The 13,507-nt window shown below is 48.1% G+C and overlaps 3 protein-coding genes across 3 annotated transcripts; all 3 read right to left on the reverse strand.

Annotated features, from left to right (window-relative positions):
• Positions 1 to 2,544: 2,544 nt before the first annotated feature.
• Positions 2,545 to 4,769, reverse strand: H6S33_009673 (uncharacterized protein; the record flags this gene model as incomplete). Its single annotated transcript, XM_044841094.1, has 2 exons — positions 2,545 to 4,043; positions 4,430 to 4,769. 2 exons carry the CDS (start codon positions 4,767 to 4,769, stop codon positions 2,545 to 2,547), a joined length of 1,839 nt encoding a protein of 612 aa, XP_044698488.1.
• Positions 4,770 to 9,819: 5,050 nt separating this feature from the next.
• Positions 9,820 to 11,009, reverse strand: H6S33_009674 (uncharacterized protein; the record flags this gene model as incomplete). The annotated part of the gene is made up of 4 exons (XM_044841095.1): positions 9,820 to 10,184; positions 10,240 to 10,709; positions 10,764 to 10,843; positions 10,926 to 11,009. The coding sequence occupies 4 exons, from the start codon at positions 11,007 to 11,009 to the stop codon at positions 9,820 to 9,822; spliced, it is 999 nt and encodes a 332-aa protein (XP_044698489.1).
• Positions 11,010 to 11,899: 890 nt separating this feature from the next.
• H6S33_009675 (uncharacterized protein) lies at positions 11,900 to 12,934 on the reverse strand (the record flags this gene model as incomplete). The annotated part of the gene is made up of 1 exon (XM_044841096.1): positions 11,900 to 12,934. One exon carries the CDS (start codon positions 12,932 to 12,934, stop codon positions 11,900 to 11,902), a length of 1,035 nt encoding a protein of 344 aa, XP_044698490.1.
• Positions 12,935 to 13,507: the final 573 nt, after the last annotated feature.

Consider the following 13,507-nt stretch of genomic DNA (forward strand, 5'->3'; position numbering starts at 1 on the left):
TTCTTTCGATCCGACATGTTATTTCTTCCATGACTCGAACTATATATACGATACATCTCGATTTGACCGAGATAAGAATAGATAAACGCACCACTGCCATCACTGGTCTTCGAAGCGAATTGTCAAAATATAGCCTGAAATATACAATTTCTGAAACGACTTACTCTACATATGTGCACTATTACACACTTTATCGCCGAACTCGAGTCAAAGTTGTTGTTTTCTACAAACGCTTGCGAATTAAACTTATATGGCAAATAAGCTGCATATGCATACTATCTGTAGAATTCACATTACGAGCAACAATGACTTCTAGAAGTTGACTTCGGTAACTCTCTTCATGGATCTTCAACGTGTTTGTCTCAGACGAGCAGATTTGCGCAGACATGGTGCTTTATGAAACCATTTCCCCTGCAAGCTTCGAATATTACTCATTGAATCACAAGGGCTGGAAACAATTAGCAATTGTTTCTCCAAACAAATACTAGAAGAATTGCGATGAAAACAAGAAGCTGCCCTTAGAGTGAATATACTGCACCGGCGCATGAGATTACCATAGGAACACAATACCTGGGGGCTGGTGTTGATATCATTGCTGTCATACCGGTAGTTTGAATTTCTCCATGTGAGAATCAACCGCGGGGGATCCGGAGAATGTTCGTAGGCACACAGCGCATTGATGCATATCTGCAAGTTTCACTAGGTTTTTTTTTTTTATCTTTGAAGTCTTTATCAGTTTCCTAGCTGCTGGTATCTTCAATAGGGAAAATCAATTGAGGTATCTAAGGTTGTGTTTCTATTATTCAAAATAATGCCACGTCACGGGCCATGTATGGTGCCCAGATCCTACCAGCCAGATAGAGCCCTGGTTCCCCGCACCAGAACATCTAGGTAACAGCGTTCGATAAAAATGCACTGTTTATAATGATAACGTTAATTCCCGAGAAACAATTGTCGATTTTTCCCGCCGATACCCCACCAATGGCTAGGCGCCCTATCTACAGGCAAGGCTGACCTGCAACTTGTCCATAGCTTTTAAAGCACCGTCATCTGAATAGAGGGGCATACAATGGAAGTGCTCATATAACCCCAATTGATTCCCCTCATGAATTTTGCTTACTGCTTTCGAAAGTCATCCTTTCCATCGTCCGATCGTTCCTCGGACTTAAAACACGTGGGCCTGCCCGCATGCCAGATAGAACACCAAGCCCAGGGCTGCAGGAAGAGAAGGACAAGCTTTCTGCGGACCCAGTCGTTTAGCAACGAGATGTTTAATGTTTGTTTATGGCTTTACAAGTAGTCGAGATCAATATATAATACACGATAAATAAGCACCGCTTTTATTCGCGATGATCGGATAGATTTTCTTTGCAGAAAAAGTCGCCCACATATGCATATTCGGGTATCTGCCTCCTCGCCAGGCCGATCAGATATCAGACACATACTCTACCAGGTTTGTCATGCAGAAGCAAGAGAAATGCTGTTTCGTCCCTCCTCATATCTCTGGCCCGGGTCATATTGGTGGATCACAATTCCAGCGGGGCCCGAATCGATGTAGCTACTGTGAGAAAGTGTTGTCAACGTATGTATGTATGTATGTACGTGTCATACCCGCTAAAGCAGGACTTGTGAACATGTGCATTTATCTACCTGTGATCGGTGGTGGAAGTGGCATATTGAAGTAACGAGAGGGGAAATCGAGATACACATATCTGTCCGCCATGGCAATATAAGTTCCTTAGAAATATGTATGCTTTTTTAATTCGGATTCTTGTTTTTCATGCCCAGGATGAAAGTACCCTTTGGGTATATGTACAGAAGTTATGAGGTCCGTGTTCCTGTTCCAATACTTTGTGCATCCTGCGATGAGCAACGGACCCTGCCTGAAGTCAGAACCAGCCAATAACCAAAGCACTGGTGGTGGTGATCTTCCTTATCGATAAGGCTAACGGCATCACCGAGACCTGGCAGAAGCTTGAAGATTGGTTCTTATAAATCTAGGTTTATCTTGATATCATATGCTGTAAATAGAACCAACAGGAATAACAGCAATAGGTAAAAAAGAAATTCCCCCACTCCCCATTATATGCTCGAACAAACTAATTTAAAGCTCTCAACCAACTCTTAGAGAACTTTCACAGACTAAAACGCAATAAAGCAAAAAGAAAACGAAATTGACACGCCAGAGAAATGCACAAAAAAACTTAAACAACACACAGATTCTCTCTAGAATAGTTGCTCTAGAATAGTTGATATCAAAAAACGAATATTCCTCCAATCTCCCGCCACTAATTCACCAGCAAAATATAATTGGAAAACAAGGAGGATCAAAAAGCACATAAAAATTCAATACCCCCAATAACGCCTTCCGAGCCGATCGATGCCCATCGTAAGATTCCACCAACCAAATTCATTTATTAGTCCAGCCATCTCCAATTGTATCCGCAAATGATGTCCCATAGATCCCGAGCCAACCATAAACCATCTAGATACGGTACGCCCATCACCCCAAAAGGAAGCATATCCAAGAGAAATTCGCCTAATTCATGGCAATGTTTTCTCGAGCAATGTTTTCTCCTGCAGTTTTTTCTCCCAATCGCCCAAATCCACAACCCCTCGGTCACTTTTAGCTTTGAAGTTCTCCGGAACCTTGATCACCATTATCCCACGCCGCATATTCTCAATCTCTGAATCCTCCAATGTCTTCAGCCTCCAGAATACTTCCCGGATCCACTCCACCCCCGTAAACCATTTCTCATATCCTCCCATAACCAGCTCGTTGAATTTGATGTAGGCAACTGAGTCGATAAACAGGCTGGTGAACTTGAAATCACGGGAAGCAACGCATGATGCGTAGTACTTCCTAAGGTAGAAAAGTTCCACTAGACGTGACGCACGGATGTTCAAATCCTTCTGACTCGTCCTCGACGTTGGCGGAGGCGGTAAAGGGGGGGATGGTGGTGATGGCGTATGTGGTGGGGGGTCGAGTGCCGATATGATCCCTGCTTCTTCACAGTATCCATTCATGTTGGTTGTATAATGGTTGGTTAGATAGTCCTCTTGTCCATATCCACTGGCATATAACAATGATAGTGCCCCATTCTCAGAAGGCGGGGGAGGGCTAACGCCCTCAAGACTTGTCCAATCGTAGTAGTGGTGATTCCACACTTCTCCATTATCGCCAAGCCTCCCCAACGACCGTGCAAATTCGTTCCCTTCCCATCCCAGGTCGTTTGGAAACCTTCCCGTGATTACCAACGGCACGACACAGGCGAATTCCCAATCTATGACTCCTGTGATTTTGAGAGTCTTATCATCAAAAAGGACATTCCGGATCGCCAGATCGGAATGATGAATACACAGCGTTGCCAACTCCTTTGGCGGGGTAAATAATCCGGCCAGTCCGCTCAGCAGCTGCAGGATCTCCCCGAAATGCTGGGGATTTGCCAGAGATGGCGGGGACTCTGAGTTGATTGCAGAGTCGGATGAGAGCGAAGACCAGTTCTGGATCGCCAGGAGTGTTTCACGTTCCAGACGTGCTTGCCACAAATCCGGCATGCTGGAATATGGGCCTTTAGAGGGACATGTTGTCCCATTCTTGTCTCCTCCCATGCAGGTTGCCGAGACAATCTCACCGACATAGAAGCCTGTGTTGTCTTTCTGGCTATATATACTTCCAATTTTTGTAAATTCTGAGGGCTTCGATAACTCAGCCTGGACCAGAGCTAGCTCTTTAATCACCTTCATCTTATCACGGGTGCTGAGTCGGTAAAACCTGCCGTCCTCGGCCATGTTCTTTCCCGGAGATATCTCACGCAGGATGTATGGGGCGCCTACGGGATTGGTGAATGACAGGTCCCAGTCATAAACCTCTGGGATTGGGATGTTATAGAGCGGCGACGAATAGAGATATTGCATGGTGGCGATCTCAGACTGCTTGATCTGCGGGCTGAAGAACTTCTCGGGCGAGTTGGATATGGAGGCGGCACATTCTGTCGAATCGGAGAATTTGAGCCTGTACAGTGAATTGTGGGATCCACGGCCTGTATCGTGTGCGGGAGGTAAGCAAGTCACTCATGCAATTGAATATGGTATTCATAAAAACCGTGGTAGCTCTAGTAAGATGTGGTATCTATAGTAATGGGAAATGATTCGGGTTACATGAATATGATAGGCAAGTAATCGGCACAAATGGTTGTTGGCAAATAAAGCAGGATGATATGTGGGTAGCTGTGGGTTCCTTGGATCCTCCTTCCCTCCCGTTTACCGCTTCCCGCACTGTTGCTCCCGCTGTCATGTATGTACCTGCCTGCAAACGAAGGAAAAAGGGGGGGGGGGGGGGGGGTTATGTACTACCCAGCATGCAAGGGAAAATAAATACGAGGTGGGGAATATGGGGTAGGGAAAGCTCAAAGAAATGTCGAAGTACCTAGCTCGCATATCCCGATGCATTTCTCCTTGCTCAGCTTCTGAGCTGCGCACAATGCCAACGCTTTCAAATCCCAGCTGGTTTTCTCTAAAAGCGATATATCGTGTGTAAGATCGTGTGTAAGATCCTGGGGAGGAGAGGAGGTTTGGGGCCTCAGTGAATGTGTGATGGGTAGTGAAGCAGCCGCGAGAGAATCGTCCCGTCTTGTAGCAGTAGTATTATCGCTATTAAAGTCCTTAATCATGCCGTTGAGGCCTGAGTCTAGAGTGTCTCCGCGGCGATGGTTCAACTGTGGTTGACAGAGTATGGTGCTGGAGTTCCCACCACCTTGGCTAGACATCACTGCTGTAGCGCTGGAGGGGGAGGGGGTGCGCGAGGGCAAAAACAAAAAATACGATAGTTGCTGCAACGTTCCAGGCCTATTGTATAGTATGTATGTAATGTACGTATGCTATTCCCGAGGAAGAAGAATGCTGTAGGATAGTGGGAAAGGGTAAAAAATCAAAAATCGAGATTGAAGCCCTGTCTGAGCTCCTCCGCCGCCACAAGCCCTGTAATTATCAATATAGGCAACGCAGTAAGAGGGAGAGATAAGTAGGTAGATCGAGAGCGAGTGGGAAATCCGAGAAGGTGTATGTATGTGTATGTATGTAGTAGAATTCGAATTCAAGAAATTAAAAAAGAAAAAATAATCCCCAAAAGAAATAAAATTCCAAAATTCCAAAAAAGACCCAAGTAACGAATGACTTAAGTACTTTATTGAACTGACCACAGACCACACCAACCTTTTCGCTTCCCAGGTGAAAGGTAAACTATCCCGCGAAGCGAAGAGAAAATATATTCTGGCTGCCACGCGTGAGGACCCTGAAGAAGCGTTGCATTGCGAAGGAGGCGGTCGAATCGACGGGATGCAGGCAGGGATCTGGCTAGCTTTTCATCTTGAGACCCGAACCTTTTCGCCTTCACATTTCCCTACAACCTACCAGCATACCCCTCCCTTCCCTGCCCTTCCCTTCCCTTCCCTCCCTTCGCCCTCCCTCCCCCTCCTCCCCCCTCCTTACCTTACCTTGCCCTGCCTGCCTGCCAGTTACTTGTTTGCTTGTTGACTATGTATGTGCCCCATGGGTAGTGATATCGCCCCCCTCCCCCCTTCATCGCTTTTTGTGTCTGTCTCTCTGCTGGCGCCAACGACTTGCAGCGATCTTCCAATTGCTGGGCGGTTGTGAATTTGAAATCTAGAAGGGTCCTTTGGATGCCCCCCCTCCTCAAGCAACCAGCATCTATTTTACTATTATCACTATCTGGCTGTCGCTGTCACGGAGTTACTTCCCCGCTTGGGGGATTGAGGTTTGGATGTCAAAACAATGCCTTCCACGGAAAAAATATAACATTTTCGAACGCCCCGGCAGCCCGTCCCACGGGTTTCGTGGGAGTTCGGAATATTATTCTTAAGCCTACATACATACGCCTTGTCATCGTTGTACCGCGAATATGCTCTCACGTTGTAATACTCTCGTTGCGCCTCCAAATGTATGTAGATAAGTTCCAACTGCACGGTGTGTGTGTGTGTGTGTGTGTGTGGTGTGTGAGGTGGGTGCTACAAATTGTACATGTATGTAAGGGGTTGAATCGTGATGGCTTCACTGTAACTACTACTACATGCCTGAGTAGAGTAGTACCACTCTGTCATGTCCTACACACATGGCCTTGTGCTCGCTGGCGATTGAGCAGGCAAGGCGGGTATCATATTATTTTCTTTTATCTTCAGCCTCCATCGAGACGGGAGCTTGGGGAGCAAATTCGGGCAGCCGGGTGGCGCATGCAAGACATGTCGACATCGACACACGTAGGTATGCTGCGGCTACTGCTCTACTCATATCATGCCTACATAGAGTAGTAGAGGAGTAGATATTCAACCGTGGGGCCACTGTGACCAGATAGATCTCGAAACTAGCACATGGGGCAGAATATGGTGAAGTTACAGATTGACCTCGCAATCTGAAATCCTCCATGGCTGATTTTGTTCCCCCCAGAAGATGCATTTGACACTTGGACAACTCGGAGTTAACTGAGGTGCTGCTGGGGTCCTCTACCCAGTTCTACACACACACCCTAATACAGCATCAGGCCGGTATGTGTTCCATCGTAAGACCACATTTAGGATGGAAGACGATGCGGACCAAAACTCGACCAATCTTCTCACAGAGTCACTGCAAGGACATACATAGGTACCACACTACTCTACTATGTCAAATATCAATCTGCGACCCTTCGCTGACTCGCAGGGTGCCAAGTGTACTGTAAATCCGATCTAAATGGTGTATATCTATCGGCCCGAATTGGTGTTCTCCAACGGCTTGACTCTATTCCACGGGAACTTGACAGTCAGGATGGAATCGGGAAGGTGCACACTTCACCGAACTGGCGCGTGTCCGATGAGATGACCTACATACATTGCATGTATGTATCAACATCACCACCAGCAGCCCTGAGCCACCCTGTATCGTGAAACTTTCACAATGCAACATGGAACAGAAGCACCATCAACTCTATCAGAACTAACACGTGCTTCTTCTCCAAAACCGCTCAAAGCGCGTGTTTTGAGCGAAATATCCAAAGCTCCAACGGAATGTCTCTATCCAAAAAAAAGTGTCAGCTGCTCCATCCTCTACTCAATAGGAGTAGACATACCTTCATCCATGGCCATTTATGTCCTAATGGAGCATGCAAAACCTTGAGATCATCATTGAGAACAATCAGGAATTGTTGACGAACAAACCTGCTTCCTCCAACCAACGACGTCAGCGACAAGACAAGCTTGTCGGCACGACCCGGGAAAAACTACGTCATGTCAGGTCGGGAGCAGCATGGGTTCACCTTGTTCTCGTGGAATTACAAATTGCGTGCTAACTCCTGGAGAATTTGCTCTCTTGCGGGGACAGCCTTGTGTGCACAGTGCACTTGTCTTGCTGCACGTTTTGTACGCAAACTCCGACAAGCGAGTCGAGACTCCAACGGAGTGGCTTCCGTTTTATGGTACATTGATCGGCCCGTTAATTCCAACCTTGATATTTGAAATACCGTGCTTCCGAGATTAAAAATCTCGTAGCCTCCATGGACCGGCCTTTTGGTATTTCCATCCTATGTTGTTGCCACATATTCATCTGGAACATTGGAAAGAAGATAATTTCTTCCATCAACAGGCAACAACAATACACACGCTGATACCAACACGCCGTTTCTCACATGGCAAAAAAAGTAGTAATGGTATCGAATATCAAATTATTTTAGTCCGAGTGACTATCCATGATCCGGGAGATTAGATATCCGTACATGACCAGGAGAAATCTCTTCAAAGCCGAAAGCTGGATTGCCTTGACAATCGTCGGGTTTTACTTACCCCGGTATCTAGAAGTGAGGGTGAAAAAAGGAAACAGGATCACGATATTACGTACAACCATTTACCAAGAGACTGGGATGCCATACTGAGCCAAGTTTCAGTTGCGGAGTAACATGCCAAGTGTATGGTACTTTTAATACACAGTAATTGTGACCACCTAAACAGAAACATACAGAAACAGAAAGAGAGGAACAAAGATTGGGCTTCGGTGTACCCACACTTTTCGGGATTTGTCGATAACCGATCTTTTGTGGGCGTTCTAGCTACACGATATATACACTCCCGCATCTGGCGTGTCCATGAATCATTAATTCAGGGCCTTTCAATCGCTACTTTATCTCGCGATATTTCTCTCAGCTGTGACAAGGAGTTTAGCTACGGCCCTCATCAACTGTCATATATCTACTTTAACAGCCGAGGTTCTTGGCAACGGTGAACCCTTCATAGCCCCTTAACGAACCCCGGTACTGGGACGGCCAGCTCGGATATACGCCATTCGGACACATCTTAATTTCCTATACGTCACTCACTTATATGGGATATTACCTTATCATCCCTGGAGAAATAACTACAAGCAAAATCCCTCCAGAATCTCGATTCACGATATATTACTACACTAAGTTTACAATACTCACTAAAAGGAATAATATGAGACAGGAATTTCGGAAACTGACTGATTACGAATCTCTTTAGTAAATAGCCTTAGCTGATGACTACACCCTCGCGCGGCACGGTTCAGCTCACATGTTATATTTCCCTCAGCTCATTTTTACACTTTAAGGGTCCTCTCCCCATTCTTTGGGTAAAGTGCACATGTGGGTAAGCTCTAATGTGTACTGCATGACGCACATAACATAGAGCTCGGGTGTGTTCAAATCTAAATTAAACACCCATGGAAAAGCCGGCGACCAAAATACTTACATGTAGCTATGATACTTTATAGTAAAACATGCGTGACAGGTGCCATACCAGGCTGGGTGTAGGCTGATGTATTTAAAGTACTCTAACGGGCCATATATATAGCTTACCTACTGGCGTGCGTACCGTAGTTAGCAGGGCGCCTAGGCGGTTTGTGTTGGGCTCATGTCTGTCATCCGATCATCTCGGGCAGCGTAGGGAAATTTCAGATCAGCTTACACTAAACAAATATCAACTCTACAGTATTCACAGGGAGGCAAATATGTTAGCCAAGTGGGGTCATTCAGTACTCGCGTATGGGGGAAAGAACCAGAAAATGCAAATGCCTATTTTGTATGGCATATCGGCGCCACTCCATACAAATAATCCCTGTTTTCTCAGTTGCATTTTCTGGTTCTTTCCCCTACACGCGTGTATATATCTGGGGGTACTCTGTGCTACTGTAGCTCGCTGCACAAGGTATGGGAGGTATAGGAACCATAACCTGTAGTTTTATGCATCATGAGCTTTCTTTAGCTCGATACGATCTGTTTAGATGATCTTCCTGTCTTTGTCTCTATTTAGAGTATATCAGGAGGCCTACACACGTATTTTGGATTACAGATAGCTATCTCCAATACGCTCTAGATAAAAAAAAATAAAAGAGGGGCGGAAGCACTAGTGCCGGGCTAAAATTTAGCCGGTATAGGTTCGTTCCTGGAAGCTAAATGTAATATATCCTAACCTCGATGGGCATCAGATCGGGTTATGTTGCCGCCATGTAGACATGTGATTTTTTTTGGAGGTGCGAGTGATAACTCATGAATCAACCAGAACAACGAGTGATGCTTTGTGCAAAAAACGGACCCGCATGGGGGTTAGGAGTATTTGGGAGATATTGCCCCTTCAAAGAGGATATCAAGGCACTGGGTCAGGAAGCGTTTTTACTCTCTTTGAACTCATGATCCTAAGCTCTTGTATTTTGCTATTCCGGGGAAGGTATAAACCCCCAACCACTATATTGCAAGCTAAATAGTGGGAAGAAAAAAATCGCAAAAAAAATCGCATAAAAGATCTACAGCTTTTGATATCTCTACTGATCCAACCACCCCTCATTCAGGATCTGCTCCGTAAAGTAACTCAGCACAATGGTGGCCCCAGCCCTCAGGATGCCGTCCAAAGTCTGCATAGCCATCTCCTTGAGGTCGAAAACTCCCTTCTCGGCCGCGGCATGGATCATGGCGAACTCGCCACTGACCTGATATGTTGCGATGGGAACGTTCTTTGCCAGGTCTGCAGCGTCAGAGATGATGTCCAGGAACGCCGATGAAGGCTTCACCATGATTGCGTCGGCGCCCTCGGCGAGGTCGCGGAGGATCGCGCGGCGGGCGAGACCGCGGCCGGTGACGGGGAGCTGGTAGCACTTGCGGTCGCCGAACGAGGGCGCGGAACCGGCAGCTGGGGGGTAGTTAGTATTGGAAGGAGGGAGGAGGAGGGAGAAGGGCTATCTTACCATCCCTGAAAGGGCCATAGAGGCAGCCCGAGAACTTTGCAGCATAGCTCATCACCATAGTCTTATGCGCGACATTGGCCTCCATAAGACCCAGCTTGATAGCCTTGATGCGGCCATCATTCATGTCACTTGGTGCCACACAGTCCGCGCCCGCGAGCGCATAGTCGACGGCGGTCTGTGCAATGCGTTTCACGGACTCCACCTGGTTGAGGGTTCCGTCTTCGTGCAGGATACCGCAGTGGCCGTGCGAGGTGTATTCGCAGAGGCAGACGTCGGTCATGACGAACATCTGTGGGAAGGCCTTTTTGATGGCTTTGATGGAGCGCACGACGGGGCCATCCGGGTCGGAGGCTTTGGAGCCGGTGGGGTCTTTGGCGGTGGGGGCGAGGGGGACGCCGAAGAGGATGACGGAGGTGAGGCCTTTGGCGACGAGGGGGGCGAGGAAGGGGATTAGTTTGTTGACGCCGCGGCTGGGAGGGGGGAGTCAGTAAATGTAAATAGGTCTTCTGAGGAGTGGTGCATACCGGTATTGGTTTGGGAGGGAGGGAACGAGGGTTTCTTCGTCGTCATTGTCGGTGATAAAGACGGGGTATACGAGCATGGACTGAGCAGTAGCTGGGGTGTTAGAAGTCTGCTTGTATAATTGCCAATTGATTGCGCCCTTTTGATCAATTGAGCTTGCTTACCTTTGTCAATTGACGCTCAGCTTGCCACTTGCGGGAGAGCGGGTGGTGGTAGCCACCCTGGAGAATTGATGAAATGTCTGTCATAGCTTGAGATGAAAGAGAGGAATTAGGAATGGCTAAGAGTGTTTCAAAGACAAGGTCCACGATATCAAGAGATAGAGGTGAAGACGTTGTTTATCGAGCTGCTGACATATGACTGACTTCCCGAGAGCCGCGATCCTGGCAAACAGAATGTGGGGTGACCTTGCCAAGCCTTTGCCCATGCCTGCAGTGGGCAAATATTACTACAACAAGCCAAGAGAACATTAGTTACACGTAGGTACTAGGAGTTTCTCTTCAGTTAATAAAATGCTTGGTCTTTCAAAACATCAGACGAAAAAGAGACCTCACGACGCTCACATTCCAAAAATCAGGCAGAGCCTCTCCTATCACACACTCTCTTCCTTTCATTATCGAAAACAGAAACATTATTCTCGGATACTCTCAATATTCTAGTCTCATATATGCCTAGATGGAAAATTAAAAGACGATAATGAGCAAATTTAGATATATGTATGGTATAGTATGGAGATGATGGCGACAAACCGAGAGATTCAGAGGTAATGTTCTCTCCATACCTATGTAATACAGTTACTGACTCAGGAACGCCTCATATCCGGCATCATATCACTTCCTGGATGTTAGTTTCGTTGTAATGGGTGGCAGCAGCTCACTTCCAAACAGCATCCATAGCTAGGGAGAGAGAGTGGAGAGCGGAGAGCCATTGAAAAAGGCTCCACCACGGTCTAAATGACTTGGATTATTGATTATTTTATATTCGCTCCTGCAGTTGGCTAGCTTTTCTCATAGGAAATCTGCTTGCCCGTTCGACTGGTTCCAATAACACCCACCGTCACAGCTCATCACTCGCACCAACCACCACTACCCAAATGAGCTACATAAAATACATGCAATTACTACAACAGCTTACAACTCTACTTCTGGATCTTCCATAGCGCCTTCGCCACGTCCTCGACAACCTTTCTCTGCATCAGCTCCTCCCTCCACCTCCTCACGCCCTCCGTCCAAAACAGCGACCCCTCCGTCTCCAGCGCATCCGCATACCACACCCCCGCCAACCCGCCATACACCGCCGCCACCGTATCTGCATCATCCCCCATATTTACCACCTTCACTACCCCCTCCTCAAAGCTCTCCGTCCGAAAAAACACCCACAGCGCCGCCTCCAGCGTATGCAACACATACCCCGACGTCTTCACGCTCTCCACCGGCAACTCCAAAAATCCCGACTCTCTCCCAAGCACCGCTCCCAACTCCTCGTCCTGGAACTCATACCCATACAGCACCTCCAGTAGCTGCGCCTTACTCATCCTCTCCCCGCGCGCTACCGCGCCCAGGATGCTGCCAACTAGCAGCGTGTACACCGCACACGCATCCCGACACATCCCCGCCGGATGCGTCACCTCACTAGTCGCCCTAGCGACCTCAACCGCAACCTCCAGGTCCCGCCAATACACCAGCCCCACCGGCAGCACCCTCATCAGCGAGCCATTGCCCGCCTGAAACCGCCCGCCGAGATTTTCGCGCACCTGCTGCTGCACCGCCGCCATATCCGCCTTGTTGCCCGCGCTCTCCCAGATGTGCAGTGCTGCGCGCGTAGTTGCGCCAATGTCGAAGCAGCGACCGATGGCGGAGAGGTAGCCCGCGCGGTACCATTTCAGGTAGAGCTTTGCCTGGTCTGCCGGTGTTGGGGGCTTGCTGGGCGAGGTGATGGCCCGCGCGAGACAGAGTGTCATGGAGGTGTCGTCGGTCCAGGTGCCCGGGGGGAGGTTGAAGTTGCTGTTGGGCTGCATGGTGCTAATGTGTGGAAAGGTGCCGCGGGGCTGGAACTCGGCGGGCCCGCCGAGGGCGTCGGAGAGGGCGAGGGCGAGGAGGGAGGTTTGGACTTTGGTGGAGAGGGGAGAGAGGGTTAGGAGTTGGTCTGAGAGGGGGGTGGGCGTGGTGGCCATTGTGAGGTATGGTAGTATGGTATGTATCTGGGTATGTTCTTTACTGTTTTGCTTTACTACTGATATGGTACTGGGGAGTAACTAGGACTTTATTGAAGTGGGTATGGCATGGCATAGGTGGGCGGATGGTAGGCCATTTAAGCTTTTATATACGCCCCCCTTTGTCCAGCAGGGCTGCCCACCCATAACAGAGGCCAGAGTTCGGGTGCGAGAAAAGAGATCCCTCAACACAAGCCACAAACCCGGCGCCCCCATCAGATGGGCAGCATCTTTCGGCAGACAAAGGCAAAGGAGTTATCATGAGATCAAGCACAGCCCCTGCGCCCTTGAAAGACATTTGTATGTCTATAGTTACACGAGATCTCGCGCCATACCGCATAGCCACGAAAAGCTTGGTATTCGCTTATCAGGCCCAATTGACTGCTTTGATTTTGTCTCAGCCCCCCCCCCCCCCCCCCCCCCCCAAAAAAAAAAAAAAAAAAAAAATGCTTCAGCTTTGACCCTTGGCGAGGATATGTGAATATAAGTGTCGAGTGATGGGTTGGGTCTGGGCTGCGATTGGGGTGGTGTTGG

This window comes from Morchella sextelata (genome assembly GCF_020137385.1).
Source record: "Morchella sextelata strain SCLS chromosome Unknown scls_3, whole genome shotgun sequence".
NCBI lineage: Eukaryota > Fungi > Ascomycota > Pezizomycetes > Pezizales > Morchellaceae > Morchella > Morchella sextelata.